A 27,533-nucleotide genomic window follows, 5' to 3' on the forward strand; every position below is an offset into this window, starting at 1 on the left:
ACTCAGTTTAACTGCTGACACACCATACAAACTTGTGGATAAAAAGAAAAACTGGATGTACACATGAACAAAGACTTTGAATATTTTCCTTAAATGATAGGTTTTTTTCTGAGCTTCCCATTATAAGCTGGGGTTAAAACCCAAGTCCTATAGGACTAGCCTTTATGTCATTAATGTCCAACCCATACTCACTCTTTAAGAAGTTAAAGGAATATTTTTCTTAAAAGCTCTGATATTTGCATTCTATCTTGTCCAGTTATTCTTAACAAAGATATTTGAGATTATTTTCTTGAGTTTGAACAAACTATATATTCACTTTAGGGCTTCCCTGGGGGCTCAGATGGTGAAGACTGCCTTCAATGCAGTAGACCCAGGTTCAATCTCTGGGCTAGGAAGATGCTCTGGAGAAGGGAACAGCTACCCACTCCAGTATTCTTGCCTGGAGAATTCTATGAACATAGGAGCCTGGCGGGCTAGAGTCTATGGGTCACAAAGAGTCAGACATGACTGCACAACTAACACTTTCACTCCATTTTTAGGAAACTTGGAATATAGAAGAAACCCATATAGAAGAAAATAAAATTGCCCACAATACCACAATGCTAATAGCCATCGTCAAAATTAATTTGAATAGAATATTCATTAAATTATTTTCTAAGCTTTTCTATAGAAATATATAATTATAATTTTTTTAGCAATTTGGGTGTATTCCTTTTTGTGTACATGTATTCATGTGATATATACTACACTGATTTTTAAACCAATTTTAATTATATGATTTACAATTTTTTGTAGAACTATATCTAGTGTGTAACTTTCAGCCTCGTTGAAAATAATTTGTAAGCTATAAAGCTGTTGTATTTCAAAGAGTTCGGGCTCACGCAGACCTCTATTCATTAGTTTTAAGACACCACTGTGAAATGATGTAGGTGGCAAGTATTATTATCACTGTATTGCAGATGGGGCATCCAAAGCAGACAGCAGTTGCATAACCAAGGCAGAGCTAGAAATATACTGGGGTTATTTTGAAAGTAGGTAGAATGTAAATTATAGGTGAAATTAAACGTTGGCACTTAATACTTCTAATCAAAAGCCTCATCTCTTTGAAATGATAATGCATAAAATATACCAGCCCTCTCTTACTTCTCCACGAATTAAGAACCAAATCTGACCTTGGGGAGTCCACATGGGTATGAGTAGAAAGTTAAACCAGTTGCGTATGCCAAGTTGTTGCCAGACTCTTGCCTGAAGGTTTAAATGGTGTGTTAGAGCTACAAGGAAATCTAAAAGATTGCACTGAGTTTGGATGATGACTTCAAAATACCCATAGGTGTGTGCATGCGCAATCATAACAGAGACACACACAGAATTTTAAGACCAGAAGTAACACTGGAGCCCAATTCCATGTATTTTTATTATTAATCTTTACTTGGGCACAATTTCGCTTGAAGCTAGTGGGATTCTTTTTCCTGAGTCAAGCCTGCGGACTCAAGTCTGTTGGGAGCCAGCAGACCACAACAGACGTCATCAGATCTCTGGTGCTTCAGGATATACATACTGATCACTGCAGGGGTCGGGAAAGATTTTATTTTTTAACTTGTGCAGGCTTGCACAATTGTCAGCGGATATAACCCTTGCCTTTCTTTGAAGTGTGAGCTATCAAAAACTAAATAAACCAGATGGAGTTATTTTCTGACTCAAGGTGACAGCGCAGAGCAATGCCTGAATGTTATTTCTTTTTAAAGATGGAAAGAGAATTACAGATTTACTACATTAATTTGCATCTTCCTTTGAAAAGGTGGATCCCCCAAAAGAAATTTTTCTCAAGTGCCTTTTGTCCTGATTGTAAGTAATAAAATTGAAAATAAGAGAAAGGGCGGATGATTGACCACTTAGCAAGAGAATAAAGGGGAAATTGTCAGCTATGACAGTGACAAACACTGAGTTGGAGGCATTCAGATAACCTCTGTTCTCCTTGTGACCAGATAAATATACACTCTTGGTTCCCAGATTCCTTCCATACTTGGTGCAATGCTTGAAAAAAAATTTTTTTGACCAGGTTTTTGGCATTTTCATCTTTTCTGGGAATACTTCTAAATGACCTAGGGGAAATTTTCTAAACCAGAGAACAGTTTTGGCAGCAAAAGCAAGCCTCAATATGTATTATGACTGAAACAAAGTAATTTAGCCTTTTACTCATGCAAGGACCTATGAGAACATCTATGTTAAGCAAAATAAAATGAATTTGATATCTCTATCTTAAATATGTGAACAAATGTTTTACATTCTTATTATTTTATCTCTATAAAAGAAAATGTGGTTGATGACTTGCTAATAAATGAGAATTAACTAGATTATTAATGTCAGATTTGTAATTTACTCTTATAGAATTAAGTTCTCAATTGTATTATATTTGTTCTACTTATATGGCTGCTTTCTCTGTTATCATGTAAAAAGTGTATAAAACAGCCTCTCTTGACCTTTGTTTTTCTCATCTATACAATGGAGATAATAGGTCCTATTTCAAAGGGCTACTGAGATGATTAGATGATACAATATAAGTAAAATTTCTCACCCCGTGACTGTACACAGTAGAGTCTTTCTGATACATTCCTTTCTACATTCTTGTTATTTTCTATGGCATTTGAAAAAAGTAGTGTGAGGATTTCAGTGGATTAATTGTGTAAAGTCCAACTGGTAAGGGCACAAATCCAGGTATGTGTGAAGGAGCTACCATTTATGAGTGCTAACTGTGTACCTGGCACATAATAAATGCTCCATAAATATTAGCTATTATCATACCACACACCTCGTTTTATCCTCACAATAACTCAGGAGAGTGTTTCTTTTCATTCTCATCTTCTAGTTGATGAAACTAAGGCTTGGGAGGTCAAGTAACTTGCCGAGTGTCACACAGCAGGATTACGACAGCCAGAATTTCAACTGAGATCCTGTCCAGAACTCCTGGCCTCACCCCTGCATACACCACACCTACTGAAGTATATGAAGTATTGGGCAGGCAGGCCTGGGGTGAGGTCCATCATCTGGAACAGGACAGGGAAACCAGAAGTAAAATAAAATAAAGGACAAGGTAGCTGGCCTTCTCACCTGCGAGAGGAATTCCCAGTAGCACTCTCTAAGCCTACTTGTTCACAAGCATAATGCAAGTACACAAGCATAACACACAAGTACTACTTATTCAAGTATATTTAATCAGCTTGGTTATCTGGTCTCACAGCCTCCAGATCTGAAGCAATAGAATCGAAGGCAGGGACAAGTTTCTAAAGCCAACTGCCTTGAGAACAAGAAAAGTGAATTCTGAAAACCTGCCAAATGCTGACCCAAAACTTTTTTTAAATGTAGTAGCCTGGAGCCCTTACCATACACGTCCTTGAAGTAATAGTCATAATAAAGTCATTTAAATGGTTAGAACAGAAATGTGTTACACATTTTATATAAAAAATACATTTCATCCAAATATTATTGTTTTTAGGTCAGGGACTTAAATAGGAAGTATCAGCAGGGAAAACAATCATTTAAATACATTTCCTTTGTTGACAGTTTTAGCTATCAGTATTATCAAAACTATTGGGTTTTAACAATATTAATTTTTCATTATTAATCCTGAAAATTTAACCACATTAACTTTTAGTTTTTTACTTGCTGGACTTTACTCCATTATACATAATTTTTTCAATTGGGTGATCAAAATTGGGCTAAAGGCAAATTTTATATCAGGCAGTATTCAAACATCACTGACTAGCATAGGAAATGGCTTCTTGCACTATTTCAAGAAGGAGTTGGCAACTTTTAATGTTACCACTAATATTTATTTTTGAGGGGCTCCAAAATCACTGCAGATGGTAACTGCAGCCATGAAATTAAAAGACGCTTACTCCTTGGAAGAAAAGTTATGACCAACCTAGATAGCATATTCAAAAGCAGAGACATTTGCCGACTAAAGTCTGTCTAGTCAAGGCTATGGTTTTTCCTGTGGTCACGTATGGATGTCAGAGTTGGACTGTGAAGAAGGCTGAGCGTCAAAGAATTGATGCATTTGAACTGTGGTGTTGGAGAAGACTCTTGAGAGTCCCTTGGACTGCAAGGAGATCCAACCAGTCCATTCTGAAGGAGATCAGCCCTGGGATTTCTTTGGAAGGAATGATGCTAAAGCTGAAACTCCAGTACCTTGGCCACCTCATGCAAAGAGTTGACTCACTGGAAAAGACTCTGATGCTGGGAGAGATTGGGTGCAGGAGGAGAAGGGGACGACAGAGGATGAGATGGCTGGATGGCATCACAGACTCGATGGACGTGAGTCTGAGTGAACTCCGGGAGATGGTGATGGACAGGGAGGCCTGGCATGCTGCGATTCATGGGGTCACAAAGAATCGGACACGACTGAGCGACTGAACTGAACTGAACTGAACTGAACTAATATTTTAACATAAAGTATGATCAGGAAGAAAATGAACTCATTTTCTTTAAACATGCAAACTCCTAAGAATTTCTACCCTAAGCATTTTTGACTGAACAGGTTATGTTTCAACATATTGACAACATTGGTTGACAGCCCTGGGAAGTTAGGAACTATGATGGCAGTGGATAAGATAGCCAGGGAAAATTTCAAAAATATTAAATAGTGACTTAGGATTTTTAAAGCCATAGTTGTCTTCTGACTTTTATCTGTATATTTTCTTGAATTTGGGGGCAAATCATTTGATCCCCAGAAGAATCCCAATCTCATTATGATTGACAGAACCCCAGAACGCAGATAACTGAATCCAGAATAAATCAGGAAGACATACCTCCACCAGAGTCCCTTCAACCCAAGTCCTGCAAACCAGAGTCCTTGGGAAGCTCATGAATGAGGACCAGACAAAACTTCACCTGAGAGATGGACTGATTTTTCTTTTATCCGTTTCTTTGTTTAGAGCATTACTGCTACACATTTCCTATTTAGTATCAGACTCCTCTTATACATCCCAATTTCCTGGTAACTCCACTCAGATTAGGTCAACAGATGATCACTCTGGGACTATATTCTTCCCCTGAAGATTTTTGGTTTGTCCTCCATGACCTCAGACAGACATGGAAAAATCATACGGTGGATATAACACCTAAGCATTATGTCCAACCTGACTAAATGTGATCAACTCCTCAGCATTACGAACAACCCTGATCCCAACCCAGTCAAGAAAAAGGAGGCCAACAGTGGCATGTAATCTGGATCACCATGCCATTTAGAGTCAAATGAAAACCTCTGAGGGCTTCCCAGGTGGCTCAGGGGTAAAGAATCCACCTGCCAATGCAGGAGACGGGTTTAATCCCTGGGTCGGGAAGATCCACTCCTGTATTCTTGCCTGGATAATTCCATGGGCAGAGGAGCCTGGCGGGCTACAGTGCAGGGGGTCACAAAGGATCAGACATGACTGAGCATACACATATGAAAAACTTTGAACACTCTAAATAACAAAAAGAACATGGTACCTCCTCATTTAAGTAACTCAAAACAAAACAATAAAGGAATCTTCATCACTTAAAGAAGTCTAACAAAGTTCTGATGATTCTTAAGATATTTATTTCCATACTTTAAAAATGTATGTATCAAAAAATCCAAGTATTTATTATAAAAAAATTTTAGTGTCCATGCTTTGTTGACCCCCTAAATATGGACTTAGCCTTTGCATTAGCTATCTTTGTGTCCAAGGGTAGATGCATGGGTTCCCCCTCCCCACAAAAGGCCCAGAATTGTCTCATGGTCACCCATTTTACAAAAACATAGTCTCTGCTTATATCCACTTGATGAAGTCAGTATGCATACTACTAAATAGATTTTTAAAAATACAATCCTGGAAATAAATACTACCAGAAATGCAAAGTATTGTTCTTAAAATTGATCTGCTTCTGAGGTTAATAAATGACTCTCTGAGAATAAACTGTTCAACCCTGTAAAATGAATAAAGTGAAGGACATTCCAGGACTCTGTAGCCAAAGTTATTCTGGTAAATTACAGGGTGCCTTGAGAGAAGTTGCATTGTTTCATACGATAAAGAAATTAATTCCCAGAAAACAAATTTTTTTAATTTCACAAAGAGTGAAATAAGTGACAGAGAAGTCAAATATTTAGTATAGCTTTAAAAGATGAAGAAAAGGAAAATCTCTCAAACTGTAAAACTACACCTATCAAATATGCTTTTTTCTCATTGTACCCCCAATATACTCATGGTTTAAAATATTTTGTCTATGAAACTGTATTAACTTGGCAATGATTATTTTGTTTTTCTTTTTCCCTCTTTTTTAACAATTAGATCTTGTGTTCATTAAGGTGCTAACATTTTTATGTCAACTAAGAATTTGAAATTTTTGACAATTGGCATAAGGCAATTTATTTTATAAATATATCAATTTATCAAAGCTAAATATTTTGTTTCTACTAAAAACATACATATATTTTTATAAGTGTATATATCTATATATTAAGCCATTTACTGTATTGAAATATGTCTGGTAATATAATATAGCTTTTAAATATATAGCAAAAAATAACTTGCTGACCATAATTTCCTATCTTATCATCTCTCTGAGGCATAAAACTGCACTGAACTCAATCTTCTCTTTTTACAGAGGAAAATAAGTCCTAGAGTGATTACTGCCTTCTCCAAGATCAAACAACCATTCAAAATGGAATTTTCTTTTGTCCATAACACTTCAGGAACAAATCCCATCTACTTTCTATGTTCTCTGAAAAAGATCTTATTTTAAAAGAAGAGATTCATAAGAAAATTGTTTCTATCAAATGACTGTCTCTCAGATCACCTCTTCTCTCCACTGTCCATGACTATTCCAGGAATAACTATTTGCTCCATAATATAGCTTCCCTTGTACCTGTACCTTCCTCCGTTTTACCATTGCATTATAACAATCATGCCTACTTTGGTCTGCCACCTCCTCTGGGATTACGGGCTTTTTGGTCTCTTTATCTTCAGCACTTACCGTACTTAGTTCATGTTGATTTGGGATGGAAGCAGTTGGACTGAACAGGACACAATGTTCAAAACAAATATGCCAATATTTCCCAAATTAACGTGTAAGGACTGATTTTTTCCCCTAGACTCTATACTCAAACTATCTACTTGCCATCTACTAGGGTATCTGAAAGGCATCCTAAACTCCCAATATCCAACTAAGTGCTTGATTAGCATCACATCTAAATATGTTTCTTCCCATCCCAGCCATTAACTAGGATACTAGAACTCAGCTGCCATCTTTCCCTCACATGCCAATCCATAGGTATATTCTCGAGACCTGCTTCCAAAATCTTTCCTAAAACTTTATTTTTCCTCTGGGCTCACCCTAGCCAAGCCATTGTTCTTTCTTTCTTGAATTTTATTAGCCTGCTTGCTAATTTCTGCTTCTACTCTTGCTCCTATAAAATCGCTTCTCAGCAGAACTACTACTGTGATCTTATTAAAACTACGTTAGATCACACCACTCTTCTGAAAAACTTCTGATAGTTTATCATTACACTTGGAATGACATCCAAGATCATCTCTAGTCAATTACACAGCCTAACATGGTCTGCTCAGAATCTCATCACACACAACCCTCTCCCTCACTCACTGAATCCCTGCCATCTGCTCTTTGTTTCTCAGACACAGCTAGCTAGTTCTTGCTTTAAAAGGGTCTTTCCCTCAGTTGTTCCCCTACCTCAAATCTTCTTCCCTAGAACTTTGGCCAGCTTTTCCTTGCCATTAATTTTCAGCCTGATTATCACTTAGTTCAAGAGGCCTCTCCCAATCATACAATGAAAATCCCTTTTCAAAAAAAAAAAAAAGAAAAGAAAATCCCTTTTCAGCCACTATTAATCAATTAATTTTGTTTATAATATCTCTGATAATGACCAAGGACTCTCTTGTTAATGTATTTGTGTGCGTGTTTCTGGCTTTCACTGGAATGTAAAGTCTGACTTGTTCAAAGCTTTGCTTCCTGCCTGGCTCATAAAAGGTGCTTCATGAACGTTTGTTGCGCAGTGCTGTTCATTTCATCTTCCTGCCTTGGCTACTGACAAGGCGAATGAAGCCCTGTGCTTCAGAGTCTCCCTGAAAAAGAGTTGTCATCTAGGGTCAAGAGATCTCTTGTCTTTTCCATCCTTGAGCGCCTACTCAATGTTTCTGTAATGACTGGTTGTTAATGTGTAGTAACCTTTTGTCCCCAGCAGTTGCATCCTTTGGGCCCTGACGTTGATTTTCCTCATCTTGGCGCCTGAAGAGCCAGAGTGATCTCTTTTGTCCCATTGCCCTGGCCATGTGCAGTGATACCCGCAGTGCAGGAGGTGGAAGGCACCGCTCTTCAGGTATCAGAAGGGGTGACCTCCCTGCCTGGCCCCAGCAGCGTGGTGGGGGCTGAGTGCCAAGCCTGTATGTGTGGCGCACGCAACATCCTGACCCTTCCCCAGAGTTGGTCTGGGGCTTTGGATGGGTAGTGACTGAGCTCCTAGGATCAGATTTACTTGTCCCACTAGGGAGCACTGGTAGAGAGGGTGGGAGAGACTGCAAAGTACTATGTCTATTGAGTCTCAGAGATCACAAATGGAAACCAAAAAGAGAAAGAAAGGGACTGAGAGAAACAGGATGGTCTCAAAAAAAAAAAAAAATCAGCTCACTCACCCATTTTACCCCACTGCCCCACGAAACCAGCTATTTGCTAATACGGTCCTACGCTGGCTGAGTTTCCATAAGGCCACTGTGACACTCCAGCTTTTTTGTCAAATTATAGAGCTGCTTTTAGATACCTACGAGGCCATTCAGGGGTGAATGGTCATTCATTCATTGAACAGATATCTGCACACCTGATGAACAGTCTGCTCTGATCAGTGGTATGGTAGTGACATCACTCTTGGTCCGGGTTCATCTCTCAGTGCAGAAGATCCCAGAACGGCAGGATGTTGCCAGGTCTGACATACTCAGAGGTAGTCTACAAGCCCCAACAAGAGTTGAGCAAGCAGAACCCTAAAGAAGGTTGATGCTTAGATCTTGTCTAAACCTTTGATGTAAGACTGAAGCCCAAATCTTCTGAGTTGTTCCCTGGTCCCATACCACACTAATCTCACCAACAGTCCTTCTCCAGTCTTCAATGGAGGGGCTGAGGAATGGACAGTTCAGAGTGGTTCTATAATTACAGCTCCCCAAAGTTCCTTGAACAGAGCACCTTTCCTTCACCATCCTAATCCCCTGATGGTGAAGAAAGCCATTCTCTTACTTTCTTTTGACATGGTCATTTCTGCAATCTTCTCCAAGAACTGCAAAAGTCATTTCACACTCTCATAAGAAACCTTTGAATTTTCTAATTATAGGAACCATCTCATGGCAAAAGTAAATAAATAAACAGTCTTTTTGAAGTTGCTTTACCTTTTTCAGACCACAAGGATATTATTTAGAAAATTGGTGAGAAACTTTAATGCCTTCAATGATGTTCATAAGTCCTGAAAAGGTGATGGCGTTTCCCAGAGTGCTTTTAATTACCAGCCAGGAGTGTGTTTCTTGGCCTTCCCTTGTAGCTCAGTCGATAAAGAATCTGCCTGCGATGCAGGAGACTGGGGTTCGATTACTGAATCCAGATATTCCCCTGGAGAAGGAAATGGCAACCCACTCCAGTATTCTTGCCTGGAGAATCACAGGAACAGAGGAGTCTGGCAGGCTACAGTCCATGGGGTTGCAAGAGTCAGACACGACTTAGCGACTAAACCACCAGTGTGCTCCTTGCAGTGTCCTGAGGGACTGATTTACAGATGACAGCGTCTTACCAAGAAAGATTTGATACTTCAGCAACTTACATCCTTTGATGAAAAGTGAGGAAATAAAGACTTTTAAGACAATTATTCTCTAGGAATAATTACATTGCAATGGGTTTCTAGAGAGTTAAAGAGAAACTAGTTCAGTACTCAGTGTCTATGCCTGTTTATTTAGACTACACTAGTACTCGGTGTCAATGGCTATCTATTTAGAACACACTAGAAAAACTTAATGTTATGTTTTGTACAACTGGATCTGGAGAACCTTTCAGATCATCTGAAACTCATGAGGAAGAGATGGGAACAGCCCAGTATTGAACAGAAGGGCCCAGCAACTGATGTTCTCCAGGGTCCTGGAGTAACCTTTATGATTATTGACAGTGAAAAGCCATACTTTTTCTTCTTTTCTCTGTAGTTTCTTTTTTGTCTTTGTCTTCTTTTCTACCATCTCCTTGACCACTCCATACCCCTTTGTTTTTGCTTACTTTTACCTCTTTTTTGCAAACATGTTTATGAAGTATATAATTTACAACGTGTTAGTTTCAGATGTGCAGCAAAATTATTCAGTTATATATATACGTAATTTATATATATATTCTTAAATTCCTTTCCATTATAGGTTATTACAAGATATTGAATATAGTACCCTGTGCTATATAATAGGTCCTGTCGTCTATCTGTTTGACATGTAGTAGTATGTATCTGTTAATCCCAAACTCCTAATTTATCCCCGCTACACTTTTACTTCTCCTATCTTTTACCCTCTGCATATTACTTTCAGGCTCTACTGATGGCACACAGAGCTAAGTGGGCTATTGATGCCAGCTCCATGCAAAAGAGAGCAGGTGATTTGGAAAAGATGGTCATAACTGCCTTTTACTGAATGCCTGCTTTGCACCTGGACTTGTTCTACAGACTTTGCACAAATGTTCTCATTTAATCCTCAGTTGTCCCAAGAGTTCAGTCTAATTTTTCCAACACTTTGGTTCTACTGGAGGATAAAAGCTCTTTCAGTTTTTGTTTTGTTTCTGAAAACTCTCTTTCCAAAGATCCTAAAAGAAAAGCTCCCCAGACATGCCAACTAGAAGCAAATAGATGTCAGAGGTACATTTGACCCATAGGTTAGAGATAAGAAACAACTGTGTAGGTCCTCTAAGGAATTTCAAGTAGATTTTTATAACCAGTCTTTTGTTTGCACATTTGTGCTCTTATGGGGAAATGTGACTTTACCAAGCATGTTAGTGGGGAAAAGTTCTAACCCTTCAATAATTTCAAGAAAACCAGCATATGGTTTAGGTCAAAAAGAGTACTTGGATTTTGCAACACCAAGTATCCCTTCTGAGGTTACCCAAAATGCTGTGGCTATCCCCCACCGAACTTTCTTCTTATTTTTACCACAGACATAATAGTGCTATTTCATCATTCATTGTGATCTTGACCACTTGAGAGGTTCTCTAAGGAAGCTATCAAAGAAATGAGTATCTGCACTCTTAATGTAATCTTGCAAAAATGAAATACAGAATTTATATGCATGATGGACATAAAGAAAAACTTTAAATAAAACAAGGCATAAATTATAATTGATGTAAGGACAGATGTATAGATGGATAAATGGAATGGTTGGGATTAATTGGGTATGGTCAGGCAAAGATTTAGAATATTTCATGTTATTTCAAATAAGTGAATTAATTTATTAATAAATTATTACTGGGGACAGGACTTGGGGATTATCCACAGAAGTTGATGATCTGAAAGTCAGAATGATTTGCCCCAGGCTTTGAACTTTTCTCTCCTTAGGGACATTTCTGAAGAGCCAAGCCCTTCTGTCACTTTGTAACACCTTATAAAGAAGGTGTTATATAAAGGTGTTGTGAAATTTATAGGTTTACATTTCCCTAGTAGAAGGACTGTGAATATAAATGACGAGGTAACCAAATTTACCATGTGGAAGTAAAGCCAAGAAAAGGAGCTAAGGCAGAAAACAGAAACTGCCTGGCCCACTGGAAACATAGCTGTCATCAACTTCATCTCCAATCTATTACCCCAGGTCAGAAATCAGCTGAAGACCAGATTTGGATTTCCCTACATGTATTGGACATATAAAAACTGACCCAAGTGATTTCCTTAACACTCGGAAACACTTAAGAATCTCTTTTTCCCATTTCTGGCCAAGCTGTTTAGAAAACCCAGATGCAGCTGGCACTGTGATACTGTAAGCAGCCTTGCTAAATGGCTCCAAAAGGAAAATGTCCCTCTAATGTCTTGGGGAAATCGACTCATCTCCACTCACCAATTCTACATCATTGTTCCCTGGTTTTTCAGATCGAAGATTTAGGTCAGAGACAGCAGAGTTGCTGCTGCAATTATGATTAAATCGCACAGAAACTACTCTGATCATCTTTCATCGCTACCCTGAAGAGTTCCAGTGCGTGGCAATGACAATCACACAGAATGGTAGAGGTAACTCAAGTCAGTTTTCATAAGGAATGAAGTTATTTTTGGAGTGTAGTGTCTGGCTTGAGGAAACCATCCATTAATGAAGGGAGACCAGATGTTCACCTAATTTTAAAAAAAAAAAATGTCTATGTGTGCCATTTTCGTTCTCTGCAATCATACTGAGACAGGAAGACCTTCAGCACTTTCTGGATGAAGGTTGTGGCAAAAATCTCAAGTCCAACCTGGTAGCCACAGTCATGACTACAGTGGGATAGAATATGGCTTAAAGGACACAGGATATAATCCTACCAGGAAGAAAAAAATATAGAAACAGGTGCTGGAAGTATCATAATTATTCTTTCCTTCTGACTTGCCTTACATAAATGTTCATGATACAGCCATGGATACAGCCATGGATGGTTGCAACGTGTTGATCAAACCGAGTTCCTATTGCTTTATAATATACCCAGCCACACAGGAAGTGTAGCATATTGTTAAGAGAGCCTGCTCTAGAGCCAACCTGCTTTGGTTCAAATCACTCTTCTAAAGCTTGGTAGTATCTGAATCTTGAGCAAATTAATCTCATAGGGAATCATGATTGTACCTACCTTATCTGGGTTCTTGTAAGGATAATATAAGGCATTTCGTATAAAATGTGTAGTGCTGTACTGAGTCCATAAGCAGTGAAAAGAACATGCTTAAGCTCAGGTCTGTGAGAATCCAGGGCTTATGCTGTCATTATCGGTATAATTAGAAAATTACCTGCTGTGGATTGAATGTTTGTGTCCTTCCAAAAATCTTATGTTGAAACCCTAATCCCAGTGTGATGAGTAACTGGGTCATGAGAGTGGGGCCCTCATAAATGAGATTATAAGAAAGACTTGAGAGGCATGATCTCTCCACCACATGAAGATGTAGTAAGAAGGCAGTGTTTGCATAAGGAGCCTCACCTGATCCTAACCATGCTGACCCCTGATGATTTCAGCCTTCCAGACTTCAGAACTGTGTGAAATAAATTTCTGTTTCAGCTATCCAGTCTGTCTTCAGCTTGAGCTAAGATGGGATCTAAATGAAATGATTAATTTCTCTCTAAAGTCCCTTAAAACTCTGGCATTGCATGATTTGCCTTTCTTGGCCATCTAGGAACAAGAACTTTCCCTAAGCTGCCAAATCACTAGCAACATGATATCAAGTCACCTGAGAAAAGTGGTGAGAAGATTCTTAAAGTTTTAAACTCATTACAGCTAGACTTAAAAAAAAAAATCCTATCAGCAAATAAAAAATAATCAATAAAAATATAATTAATCATCCACATTATTTTTTTTTAGTTTTTTATTTTTTAAATTTTAAAATCTTTAATTCTTACATGCGTTCCCAAACATGAACCCCCCTCCCACCTCCCTCCCCATAACATCTCTCTGGGTCATCCCCATGCACCAGCCCCAAGCATGCTGCATCCTGCGTCAGACATAGACTGGCGATTCAATTCTTACATGATAGTATACATGTTAGAATGTCATTCTCCCAAATCATCCCACCCTCTCCCTCTGAGTCCAAAAGTCCATTATACACATCTGTGTCTCTTTCCCTGTCTTGCATACAGGGTCGTCATTGCCATCTTCCTAAATTCCATATATATGTGTTAGTATACTGCATACACACTCTAATATAGTTCATAATTTTTTGTTTTAAATAGATTTCTAGACATTGTCTAAATTGTCAAGGTACAAGAAAATTTTAAGAAAAAATGTTGGTTTTCATCATTATTAATCACAGACACTAACTGAGACCTGTCTGGCCCATAATTATATTTTAATACTACAATACATCATGCTTTATGATTAGTTGTATATGTGTTTGTTTCTCCACTAAATTTGTAAATCACTTTAAGGACAGGGACTATGGTTTTGTATATAAAGCACTTAGTGTGAGATACTCAATAAATTATTAGCGACTCAGTAAATGCAGAAGGAAGGGAGAAAGGAAGAAAACAAGGAAGGAAGGGTACATCCCAGGATTTTATGTTATTATACAAACTATGAAACAATGCTCCCTGCATTCTAAGTTGAAAGACAAGCTGGAGCATTAAAGGCCAATAGTGATACAAGTTGTCTTAAAAATAAATAAAATGGATAAGAAGTTCTGTTTTATTTAAATCAAAGAGGCAGTTGAAGTGGGGCACAAAGACTTCATGAAGAAAATGGGAGTTTTTTGGATGAGATAAGTGGAAAAATCTTTCCCAATAAAGAGAAGAAAAATGTGAGCAATAAATATTAGCTTTCTGATGCTGCTGTAACAAAGTACCACAAACTTAATGCTTAAAACAAACACAAATGTTTTATCTTACAGTTTTGGAGTTTAGAAGTCTAAAATGAGTCCCATTAGGCCAAAATCAAAGTATCTGCATTCTTTTCTGATGGCTCTAAAGAGAATGCAGTCTTTCCCTTTTCTTTCTTTGAAAGGTTGCCCTCATTCCTTGGCTTGAGGGTTCTTTCTGTCTTCAAAGCTAACACTGGCTAGTTGAATCTTTATCACATCTTATCAGTCTGACGCTGCCTCCCTTGTCCACATGTAAGAACCCCTTGTGATTACACTGCATCCATGTAGACAATCCGGAAGAGTCTCCCTATCTTAACATCCGATGATTAGCAACCTTAATTCCTTTTGCTACAGTAATTCCTCTTTGCCATGTAAACTAACTTATTCACAGGTTCTAGGGATTAGGATGTAGACATCTTTGGGAGGTCATTATTCTGCCTACCACACAGATCATTGTGCATCTAGCACGTATGGGAAACAATATGATTCCACAGGAATTTTGAGTGTTAAATGTACGCTTGAGTGAGTTTACAAGGCTCGGTTAGTGCGAGCATGGTTTTGAAATGTTGAATGCCCAACAAAGGGATTTAGACTATTTCTTTAGGTAATAATTCTCTCTGTGTTGTGTTACTACTAATATCTCCATCACTTTTTATTTGTTGCATATTAGAAAATGATATGCACATTAGGAATATCCTAGCTTTTAAAGATAATTAAGACTTCACTGAATTTTTTTGAATGACTAAAGAGAAACTAAAAAATACATTTTAGAAGTAGCTCAATCAATTTGCTCCTCAAACTTTGAAAGCAAAGAAGTAATAAAACATAAAAAAGTATTTTTAAAAGCCTAGTTGCAGATGGTTCTGGAGTTGACTCCTTATATTCTAATCCAGACACACAGATATAAGAGCAGCAAGATATGTCATGCAAGTCAAAGGTAGGTATTTTTGCCTTGCACTCAAAATAGGCAACAGAACATGAATGTCCCAAACAAAAATGTGTAAGAGGACAAAGAATGCAAGAAGTCTCATGGTCAGAGTGTTGAATGGATTCAGGGAGAAGATCATGGAGGACAGAAAGCAGCAGGTCCCAGCAGCCCAGAGAAGAAAATAGAGCAGAACCCATGATAAACACCTCTTAGAGACAGAAGGATGTGCAATCATTTTAGATACTTTATGAAACAGAGCAAATTTTAGTTAGAATTTAAATGTGGGATGGAAAAGAAGGTTATGAAGAAACACTTAGAGACTCTTTAGTTGGTAAAGATTCCATACATGCATCAGTGTTGCCAATTATTCTAGTCTGTTAGGCTTTCTTTCCTTGATGGTACTGCTGTTATCTTCTAGCAACACTACGTACCACAAAAGGGAGTGGGGGGTTCAGCTGGATTTCCCTTACCATACTACACAGAGACTGTGTTGTATATTGTTTATATACATTAAATAGTCTCACCTTTACTTATTTTTTATGACTGCTTTCTGTCAAGCCATTTCCCTGAATACTTTTCTAATTCCTTTTTATATTTTTTCTTATTAAAAAAAAATGGTTTTCTTTGTTTGTTTTGGTTGCACCGCATGGCAGCCCTTGCACCATTCAGTGGAAGTGTGGAGTCTTCACCGGGCCTCCAGGGAAGTCGCACCTCAACTTTCCTTTTCCCCCTTGATTCTCCAGAGGAGAAGAGGTTCTAAAATTACCTTTTAAATTACCGTGATATATATTCACTTTTAATCCATTACCTCCTAGCTTTCCCTTTCTTGTTTCTTAGTTACTCCTGTATATGATAGGAAATATAGGCATTCATCAAGGTAGAAAGCACTTAGCTTTAGAAAGAATCAGGAAAGACAAAGGGAAAAAATACAACCACCTGTGTTTCCAATTACCGGCAGATGCTTCCATTTATTCTAAGTGTTCTTATTCAGTTAACTGTTCAAATTCTTAATCATATAAATGTGATAGTGTTCCAACCTCATGCTTGTCTTCCAGTTGATTTCACATGCCTCTTGCTTCTGGTATCACTTTCCCATGAATGCTATGTCTGGAGCTGCCTGAACTCCAGGTGATAGCTGATAAAGAATACAGCCTGTTGCAAAGTTTATCTTTTTTGCTTTGTTTTATATTTCACTGTGACATTGCTGTGACATTTCTCTGAGTCAGCAGCACCGTAGGCTACTTACTGGTTATAGCTCCATGAATGCCTACTTTCTTTCCATCTTTGCTTTGTGGAGTCATCTGGTCACCATTCATTCATGCCTGGAGTATTACAGTGAGAAAGATTACCAGACTTCATCTGAAGTCTGCTTTACATAGACCTTTCATAAATCAAATGAAGGAGTATGTCTTGGTGAGAATATCCATGATGATGAAGATCAGAGACTCAGAGCCTTGCCTGTATTTCAATCATTCTGAAAATAACAATAGTCTCTGGTGATTCAGTGGTAAAGAATCTGCCTGCCAATGCAGGCAACTCAGGAGACACAAGTTCAGTCCCTGGATCAGGAAGATCCCCGGGAGAAGAAAACAGCAACCTATTTCAGTATTCTTGCCTGGGAAATTTCATGGCTAGAAGAAGCTGGTAGTCTACAGTCCATGGGGTCACGAAGAATCAGATACAACTGAGACAGCACACACACACAGCACAACAAAATGCTGGAAAGGGGGAAGAGTGGCAAAATTAGGCTTAAGTAAATTTTGCTTGAAATTTCAGAAACAGCCATTTGTCTTTGAAGTTGACTCCATTGTACATATATTCTTTCTCACAGTGGCCCATACTGTTTAGTCAACCTTATTTTTTAAAGTTAATTCATAAGGGAAAAGAAATGAATGAAACAAAATTTAAAAGCCAAGTAGTGATTCAATATCATGAATGCCCCTGGACTTAGCCCTTGCTCTTATATTGCAGCTCTGGTTGCTTATTTCCAGTTGAGAGTAGTTATCCTGAGCCACGACTGATTGTTTTCAAAAGTCTTAATACCTGTTCCTGTAAAGAAGAGTACTTTTGCTTCATTTTCTTTCATAACTAACATGGAAGAGGCAGAAAATATCTGCCACTTAGTAGGCCTCTCACTTTGCATCCCAGTGTGAACCGCAGACCTTGTCATCCCCATGGAACTTCCTAGAAATGCAGGATCTCAGGCCCTGCCCAGACCTGCCCAAATCAAATCTTCATTTTAATAGAATATCCAAGTGATCTGTGTGCACACTAACATCTGAGAAGAACTGCTGTAGAACAGGATCTGAGAGACACCTTTTGGCGTAGATATTTAATGTAATTCATAATCACCAGGAGGTAATATGTGAAAGAGGGAAAAATAAATAATAATTTGAGGAGGCAGTAGGATTATACTTCATACACATATAGTTGAAACGTCCTTCTTCCAAATTGACTTTGAACTCCATAAACAAAAACATAACTGAATGCCAAAGGGAAAAAAAATAAATGCTCTTAGAAGGTTTTATTCCTTACTATTTTCTCACTTTCCTTTTATGTTGTTTATACTAATAATATTTCTATATCTTATTAGTGATCTAGTTTATTTTGATTATATTAAGAGGGAAAAAAAAAATCTCACTCGGGCATTTCCCAGCAGGTCTTTGAGGATGTCTGGATAATCTCCCCTCCAGCCTTCTTGAGGTCTTCTTAGTTCTTGAGAGTTCTTAGTCTTAGTTGAGAGTTCTTAGTCTTCCCAGTTCTTGAGAGCTTCCAGAATCCATGTATCTCACTTGCAAAAAAGAAGTAAAGCATATTTCAGACTTTGTTTAAACCACTTTTGAAACATTCTACTTGGTTTTATGTATTATACTACCTTGAAAATATTTGTGAATTCAATGGAGATGAGATAGGAGCTATCAAAATTATTAAAATATTTGAGGATTATAGACTCCCAAGAAAAAGACTGGAAGCCCATGTGGTTTGTTTAGAGAAACGAAGCCAGGGGGAGGCCTGAGACACATGTTCATCACCACAGCCTACAACACAAAGCTTTACAGCTCATGAACATCAAACACAACCATTAGTCACTGTGGCCAGAAACTGAAATTCTAATCACAGAAACGGATACAGTATTAACCAGAACACTAAATAACCCTTGGTAAAGATGGCGCAGGCTTACACTCTAGACATGATTCGTAACTGTTATCACACCTCCCAAATGCAGTTACAATGAATATTTATCCTACTGAGTTTCTTTTAACACATATTTTGTCATTCATCTATGCTCATTCACATTGCAATCATTTTTCCCACTTCTCCCCACCTTTGTATCATTAAATCTCTGACTCTCTCTCCCCTGGGGCCACTCTCCAATACTCTCTCCAATACCCTGTCTCTGACTTCCTCTACTCCTGCAAAGCATGAATTTCCAGAGTGTGACCTAATTTAAGGATGGGAAGTTTGACTTTTCAGTTTTTCTTATAGATCTCAGGAAAGTAGAACCAAAATTTCAGTTTAGATAAATTATTAATTATGATTTCTTACCGCTTAAAAATATCATTTAAAAATTTTCAGCACATTATTGCTTATTTAATCTTTATTTAATCTTATTTTATCCTTACAAATAAGATAAAAGGCATGGTGGATAAGGTTGTTATTGGTATCATACCCTTTTGTAAATGGGCTTCCCTGGTGGCTCAAATCGTAAAGAATATGCAGAAGACCTGGGTTCTGTTCCTGGGTTGGGAAGATCCCCTGGAGGAGCACATGGCAACCCACTCCAGTATTCTTGCCTGAGAATCCAAATGGACAGAGGAGCCTAGCAAGCTACAGTCCATAGGGTCACTAAGAGCTGGACATGACTGAGTGACTAAGCACACATCATTTGTAGATAAATCTCTAAGTTTGAGGCAAAGCTCAGTAGTGAAACTGAAATACAGTTTTGTAACCCTTAAGGCATTAATAGCAGTCTTGAAGGACTTCTTGGATATTTCATCATTATAGTCATTTTTGAAGAAGGTGACACACCTGCAAACATGGAATTATGAAAAGTGCACCACCACTTACAATCTTTGAAATCAGAAATAAGTGTCCCTGGTAGTCCAGTGGTTAAGACTTTGAGCTCCAAGTGCAGGAGGCATGGATTTGGGCCCTGGTTGGGGAACTAAGATCCTGCATGTGGTGTAGCGTGACAAAAAGAAAAGAAAAAAAGAAGTTCTGAAATCCCAGAAAGATTTCAGCCAGAGGATGCCGTGGTCACATAGCAAAACATCAGGTCATGGGGAGAGCAGGGAGGGGAAGCCAGGTGGAGAAAATCAAATCTTCCAGTCATTTTGTTCTCAACCCCTGTGTTATTGGACTCTTTTATTTTTTATTTTTATTTTTTCTTGCAGGTTAACTGTCAGCAACAGGAAACTTAGCATTAGCTAGATATCTGAGAACCAGGATAGAGGTCTGATGATGCCAGCTAAAACCCTGGTTTCTTTCTTTAAATATCCAAAGAAAAGTAATAGAAGACATCGCAATGCACAGTGAAAACTCAAAACGAGGTGGGAAAGGCCAGACAGGTTCCAGTGCCGGAGAAAGGGCCCAGGGGCTGGGAAAGAGATTCTCTCCTCTGCTCTTGCTCTGGCTCCTAATACATATTTGCAGAGTGAATAAGGGAATGATTGGTTGTAGTTTAGAAACCTGTTGTGAAATCACACTATGAATCTGTCAGCTCAGCCTCCTTCTACCTCCCCCGACCTCTCCTCTCCTCATCTTGCCCCGCCCCTCTCCTCCCTTCCCACGTGATGGTGGAAATATGTGCTGCCTTCTATGGTCGGTCTGTAGACCAAGTCCTTTTCCCTACTTGTTGGCATGATTCCTCAAGATTAGTTAAGGCCAAAGTTATTCCATTTCTATGTCTCCTGAAGGACACTGTAAATTGTTAGAGCTTCTTCTACTTAGACTACCTTAAACAAAGTTGAAAGACTTGTTTTTCCTCCTTTTCTCATTGTGAATTGCATTTGAATTGCATTTGTGAAACCCTGGGTGGTCGTGTGTGTGTGTGTGTGTGTGTGTGTGTTTGTGTGTGTGTTTATACATCATATATCCGTATTTGAATGATGGAGAGAAAAGCCCAGGACAAAATGAATAAATTCCCTCAACAGTCTCAAATTTTTCTTCAAATATAGAAACAGGGTGGGAGTTAATAAGTATTTAAAGTACTTGCAAAATACCTTAGTGAGAAGACTTTGATTAACTAAAATGAAGCTTTGAGAATCTAATCTAAAATTGAAATGAATGCGTATTTCTGTTTCTATTTTTTAATGTACATTCTCTAGAATTATTAAAAATATTTAATATTGTTACTATTTTTAAAGTCATGTATAATAAAGGCTTATCAGCCTATCAACTAGAACAGCCATAAATCCACAAGAATTTTACAGAGCCCCCAGAACACTAGAAATTCTTCAAGATGATCCAGGTTCTAAAACATTATGTTTCCAAATCTTTTTTCTTGGTCATATACTTTAGCATTGTGGTTATCAGTTCTTTTCTTTATAGCTGCAAACACACAACAAAGTTTGATATTTTAGGAATCCATTGGAACAAGCTGTTTTGATTTTGTTAATTCTCATGACATTTCTTTCATACAAGAAGAGAACTATGCTACTTTCCTCTTCATGGGAAGTTAGGTTGACTCACATGCTTGAAAAAAAAAGAGCTTATTTTGTAAGTCTGTCTTATAATTTCCTGTTTGTAGCATATTAAGTACTGATATTAAGACTTAGAAGAATCCTTACAAGTCACATAGATGAGACCTCTTTGCTCTATAAGTCCTCTGGGCACAGATCCTTCCCATTAGCCCCTTCTCCCCTTCCCTCGTATAGTAATCGGTGAATGATGTAAGGGGAAAATCATAGGTTTAAAGGCATGCTCTTCTAAAGTAACTATCTGAAAGATAAAAGAGATGCTAGCCTACAAAATAGAACACAGCCACCTTTTAGAAGATTTGTGAGGGATAGTAGTTTCAGTCCAAGTGCTAGCATCTCATCAGTTTGTCCCAATCTCTTGAACCTGTAGTTGAGCCAAAACTCTCCTGAGCCAAGCTTTCTCGCAAGATTTCCTGTACTTCCTGTTTCTATGTGAGCCAGAAATACCATGAGAATGACCTTCCTTGTGGTATTTCTGCACTTCTACCGTGGAATGAAGATAATCCCATATTGGGGAGAATTTTTGTTTTAAATTGTACAGTATTTTTAATTTCCAAATATTCTAATGAAGAAGATTCCTCTTCAAGGATGAAAACTTGAGATGACATTTTCCTGGCCTTAATTTATTTTGACTATGAAGTGTTCATGTTCAATGATTCAACATTTTGTAACTTCTCTAAGGTATTTTTACATGGAAATATGTAAAATTATATAGAGAATACAGTGGAAACCTATATCCTAGGATTTTTTTTTAAAGTCATTCTGAAAGGAATATGCAATGAAGAGTTATATTCTTAATACATTAGTGTATGTAACATATTATATCATATATTTGTTTTCTTTGTTCTTAACCCCTTTGTTCCAAGGGTCAGGATATCCTGATGCTAAGTACTATTACAAAATAACTGAACAAAAATAAAAATAGTCAAACACTTAGGAAACTCTTCGGTTGTTATGTCAAGGAAGTTTGTGACTGAGGAGTGAGTATAAGACACTATTCAGGAAATATGCTAATAGAGGACAGCAGCATACATGTGCTTATTAAATAAAATTGTCTCAATTCTAGAGAGCTTGAATGCCCCCAACCTGATGGAAGGGTAAGATAAGAACTGGGAGGGCTGTCAAAAGTGGTAGAACTGTCAGACTGAGCCTTAAATCCCTTCATCTCTTAACAAAGAAGGAAGTTAAAAAAGGCACATCTTTCTCATAAGTGGGTCATTGATTCCTAATTGGGTTGTATGAATATCTGGTTGTTACAGGAAGAGCTGCTTGATCAATATTTTAATCATGAAACTCACAAGCAGCAGTGTCCTAAATATGTTTTATTGTTATTTCTTGTCCTTAAAGATGTTGACCCTTCTTCACCCATTACGAAAGCTTTGCCAGTGTACTTTTCCATCCAGAAAAAAGAAAAGCCACTTAATTCACTGTAGAAAACTAAGCTTCTCACCCATGGGTTTAGAGGAATAATCATAATAGCAATAACAACATGACAGTAGCTTTTGCTAGTTTCAACTTTTAAAACATGAGGTGAGGGAGATGAAAATAATACACGCCCTACAATGGTCCTTATCCTCTCCCCTAAAGAAACAGCAAATGACTATGTGATAAAACAGCCCCAAAAGGAAAGCAGAACAGGAGCAACAGATTGTACATCAACAAAATAAAATGCCAAGCAAAATAAAGCCCTTTGCAATGCTGAGACATGAAAAGGAAAGATGGGATTGTTACAATGACCTCCCCAAGAAAATAGGAGTTAGCCACGTGAATGTCCAAGTTCAAATTGCTCCTACCAACCCAATTTGCTGGCAAAATACCACCTCACTTTCATTTGTGTCAGGGCTTTTCACACTAGCTCCAGGGGACAACCCCTCTGCTGTGCGAGTTCTCACTTCTAGGCTGAGCGCCTCCATCTCTGAACCTCAGGATCCAAGACAGGCGGCCCCTGATTGTCCTCAACTCAACCACTGTCAGGTCGGGGGGGTGCCAATTTGTGGCCCAAATGTCATGTCCCCAGCACTCTATCTCTGGAAAGTGAATCTTCAACACTTTCTTTTTGCTGTCATTTATGTCTCCAATGAATCTGCTTTAAAATTATTATTCCATCCCAAATAATGTGTCCAGGCTTTGCAACCTCACCGCACGTTTGCATGAGGATCTGGATGCTTCCCCAAGTCACTTCTTTCAAAGTTAGCTCTGGAGTGTGATTCACTGTTATTTCCCTTCCAGCCGAAGGGCAGCTGAGGTTACAAAGGGATTGGACTAGTAGTCCAAAATTCAGTTAAGTTTGCTGAGAACCAAGTGACAGCGGAGAGGGAGAGTTATGGAGGAAGGGAGTGTGTGAACTGTGGTCCTGGGGAGCAACCCAAGACCTTTCGAATAACCCCAGCTCAGTGCAGACTGTGGTGGACTGGCAAGGCGGCCCCCAGCCAGACCTTCCAGAAAGGAGCAGCTGCGAATCGGTCCTGCCAGTGCTCAGCCTCCCCTGTTTTCTCCTTGAGGGCTGGAGCTGCGGAAACTTCTAGGTTTCCTGCACTAAGAGGGTGACTCCTTACCTGACACCTTCAGGTAACTGGCCTCTGGAGTACCCCTCTGAGAGGCTGGCAAAGGGGAGCCCCCCACCTCTTGGCATGAAGTCCTTAAGGGCTAAACAAGCCACTTGAGAAACTTTGACAAGCACCAAAAGAAAACTGAGAACAAATAAATCGGAAGAAGATAAAAAGCAAAGGCTAAAACCTCAATGGCTTTTTTTCCCCCCCTCTGCTGTCGTTCCAGCTGTAGCCTGGGATTAATTAAGTGCTGCGAAGTCAGTGCCTAAGAGAGAAGCGGGGGGAAAATGCTTTCTCTCTCTAAGGAAGGAGGACAGGAACCGTTCTCACCAGTGAGAAACCTTGGGAAGTGAGTCGCTCTCGTCGTCAGTGTTTGTGGAGGGACTGGAAGGACAGGGGGGCTGTGCCAGGCTGGAGGAGGCTTGCCTTTCCGAAGCTGGAGAGGATTTTCCGGGGCTTCGCCTTCCCCTGCCTGGGAAGAATTTCCCCTCTGGTAGCAGCAGCCGCCGCCGCGGCGGCAGCAGCAGCAGCAGCAGCCCGACCTCCTCTTCTGGGGACCAGGGCAGAATGCCTGTGCTCGAGCGCTATTTCCACTCGGCAGAGCTGGGCAGAAGGTGGACGGCCCCAGAAGGTGAGCTGCCCGCCCCCCTGGGCAGCCGGCCGGGGTGCCAGCAGGGGCCGCTGCCCTGGGACTTGCCAGAGATGATCAGGATGGTAAAGCTGGTCTGGAAATCCAAAAGTGAGCTGCAGGCGACCAAACAGAGAGGCATTCTGGAGAATGAAGATGCTCTCCACAGCATTCCAGGTAAACGGACTGGGAGGTGTGAGAGGTACCAGGGCCAAGCCTGAGGACTTTCAAGTCCCTTCCTTGGAGAGCCCAAGATATAAAAATGGGAAAAGGAAGGCAGGCAAACTGTACAGCATAAGGCCCCGGGGCTGTGATTAATGAATGTTTGCTCTTTTATTGAAATGCATCTTAAAATTAAGAGTGATGTGGCAGGAGGAGCATGAAGAGTGGAAAGTCAAGAAATCTGGGATCTGGGCTTAAGCTGTCATTTGATTGTCCCGTGGCTTAAGTGAAATTTCCTAAGCTTCAGTCCTGATAAGGAAGGGAAGAAATTGGGCACTTTTTGTCTATCCTGTCTCTACAATTTCTTGTTGATAAGCTAGTTGTCTCTGAGAGAATATTCTTCTTAGGTTGCTTTTTTGTAATGCTTTATGCAAAGTAAAATATATTTTCTCATGGTTTACAGGCTGTAAACCATGTATTCGTGTTCCCAAGAATGAGTTTGAACTGAACATTTTTTATGTTGTGAGAAACTTGATAAACTGCCTTGCCTCAATTTCCCCTTTTGACAAATGATGATAATACAAATTTCCCCATTGATATTAGGAAAATTCAGCTCACAAATGTGGAAATGATGATTCATAGGAGCTTTGTCACGTTATAAGAATGTGCTGTGTTTGGGACAGTTGAGAAGAACTTTACTATATTTTTAACAGTGGGGACCACACCATAAACACATCTAGGATCCCTTTGGAGGATCCCAAGAGACTCTGATAACACCGTCAACTAAAAATGCAGGGTGTGCTTTTCCTTAGGGAATATGTTGGTAGATATTTGGAAAGTGGTGGTTCACTTTAGAAGAACGAATGTGAGCATGTGTTTATGCATTTGAAGTCTTGGCTAGCCTAATGCGTGGAATCCTGACATGCCATTGGTGGTGAGAGATGGGGAACTAGATGGAAAAGCTATACCAAAAATTACCTCTTCTTCTCATGGAAAGAGACTAGGAAATCAAAACTCAGCTAATTTTGTTTTTAATCATTTATGCAGAAACTTTTTTAACTTGCCTAATTATTTAAAGAGAACATTATTAAAAAATAATGTTCTGGGCAAGAGGAAAACAGATTTGAAAGGAATTAAAAACAAAAAGTGTTGGTCTCTAGTAAACAATGAATACTTAGGAAAGAGAAGGAAACCCATGAGACTGAGGTTTATGTGGCATTTGGGAGATGGATGCCCAAGGAAATGGGTCTTGGTCAGAAAAAATGAGGTAATGCTAAAGCCATCCCATATTTCATGTGAGTTCAAGAAAAATGGAAAAACCCACCTGGGCAGAAAACTTAACTATGACACTTCAACTTTAACCACTCTTGGTTTGTTTCAGTCTAGTGAATGATTAAAATGCATATTTCAGATTACAACTTTGGTAAAACTACTTAATCTAACAGATGTTAGTTTGTCTGTAGAGATATGTGTATATTATTGTTTATATTATGTGCTAGTGGGCATCTAATTCCTGAAAAAGCAATACTATAGAGAGAAAACAAAGCGTTACAATTTTTTATCACTTAAAGTTACATTTTTCTGAATGTTGTGAAGTTGAGCTAAATGAGTCTCAGTGTGCCCGCGGGCCCCTAACCTCTCGCTCAGTGGAATATAGATCAGTGGCCATGCTGGTTCCCAGGGAGGCTGCTCCCTGCTTTGCTGGTACCCTCGTCCTGCTCGCCAGGAAGCAAGATGTAATTCAGCACCTCCCCAAAAGCTGCCTGTTTGCCTTCTCTTCTTCCTTCCCTGCCACCCCAGCCTCAAGGAGATGATGGACTCACAGTTTCTGATATTGACAAAAAGCCATTTTTCATCCATATATGCAGCATGAGTCCATATGATGAGGCCCCAAAGGCGAGTTGCTTCACTCTCCAAAATGTCTCATTCGTTCTCTCATCTTGTTGCTGAGGCTGTGTTTCCTTCTCTCATCAAGTGCTCTGTACCATTCTCACCCTACCAGCGTGATGGTGAGGGACTCAAGAGCACGTGTAGATTATTTCCAAAGGCCTGGCATCTTTCTATTTTTAGAAGGACTTGGTTTAAACTGGCTCCAGGTTGTATACGGGGTTTAAGTAGAAGGTTCTTCAAAAAACACCAAGGCAACCTCATGCTCTCTTGCTCTCCCTCTCTGTCTCTCTCAGATCTGACCCTAGCCTCAGAATCTTCAGACAATTTAGAAATACTTTGACAAAATGGAATAATCTCTATTCCTCCACAGAAATTGCCCCTGAGACTTACTTTATGCTTGGAATGTCTTTTTGACATAGGCAACTGAAATTTTTCATTAAACCTACAAAATCCAGCTCACACCTCTCTTTCTTTGCAGTGGCTTTTCTGCTCTCCAACCCCCACCCCTAAATCTTCCCCCACAGGCACATATTCCCTCTCTTTCACTCTCTTTACCTGTAAGAACTTCGCATATTGCATTTCTAGTACACAACGTTGGCCATGCTCGTAACAAAAAACAGGAAAATTAAATACCATAACATTCTATGTGTATTTCAACTGCGTGTGATAACAGATAAATAAGTTTACATTTCTAAAAACCATGAAACTGCAGGAATTCTGAAGAGAATCAACAGTGTAGAGAACTTTAGAGGCTGAAGTCACCGTTTCTTAGTAAGCTGAATTTAACAGTAAAAGTTCTGGCTTTTCTTTTCCTTAGTGAAGGACATCATTATTTGTACTCATACTTCTTAGTCAAGACTGGAACTTTGTTTCATAAGTGAAATAGAAAACTGCTCTGAGATTTTGCTTAGGTAATAAAGGGAGAAAGCAAAAGGATTTGTGGAAAGATAAATGCATGCATAAGTTTTCATGAGAAATATTTAAGATGAAGTACACTGAACTGTGAGTGGTGGAAGACAGAGAGGAACAAGGTCTCCTGAGGAGAGCAAGCAAGTTCTACAGAGGAGGTCATACATGGCAATATCTTTGCTAGAGGCTTGGGAAGACCCCCTGGAGAAGGAAATGGCAA

The 27,533-nt window shown here is 39.0% G+C and overlaps 1 protein-coding gene and 1 long non-coding RNA gene across 6 annotated transcripts in view; one reads left to right on the top strand and one right to left on the bottom strand.

The window, feature by feature from the left end:
* Positions 1-27,533, top strand: part of PDE7B (phosphodiesterase 7B) — a 355,914-nt gene that overhangs the window by 174,817 nt on the left and 153,564 nt on the right. Inside the window, exon 3 of one of the 5 annotated variants that reach the window (XM_069598499.1) lies at positions 12,116-12,253. The exons of 2 other annotated variants lie outside the window; for them this stretch is intronic. In XM_069598499.1, coding sequence (XP_069454600.1) covers positions 12,229-12,253 — 25 coding nt within the window. In that variant the 5' untranslated portion in view covers positions 12,116-12,228. Of the gene's footprint in view, positions 1-8,218; positions 8,357-12,115; positions 12,254-23,451; positions 24,530-27,533 lie in introns of those variants that run through there. 2 more of the 5 variants (XM_069598498.1, XM_069598495.1) reach the window with 2 other exon arrangements.
* LOC138444888 (uncharacterized) lies at positions 16,418-24,325 on the bottom strand. The gene is made up of 3 exons (XR_011258645.1): positions 24,055-24,325; positions 18,118-18,267; positions 16,418-17,194 (listed from the first exon to the last, which is right to left on the bottom strand). It is a non-coding gene; the product is annotated as an uncharacterized lncRNA (long non-coding RNA).

Source organism: Ovis canadensis, chromosome 8, assembly GCF_042477335.2.
Source record: "Ovis canadensis isolate MfBH-ARS-UI-01 breed Bighorn chromosome 8, ARS-UI_OviCan_v2, whole genome shotgun sequence".
In the NCBI taxonomy this organism is placed as follows: domain Eukaryota; kingdom Metazoa; phylum Chordata; class Mammalia; order Artiodactyla; family Bovidae; genus Ovis; species Ovis canadensis.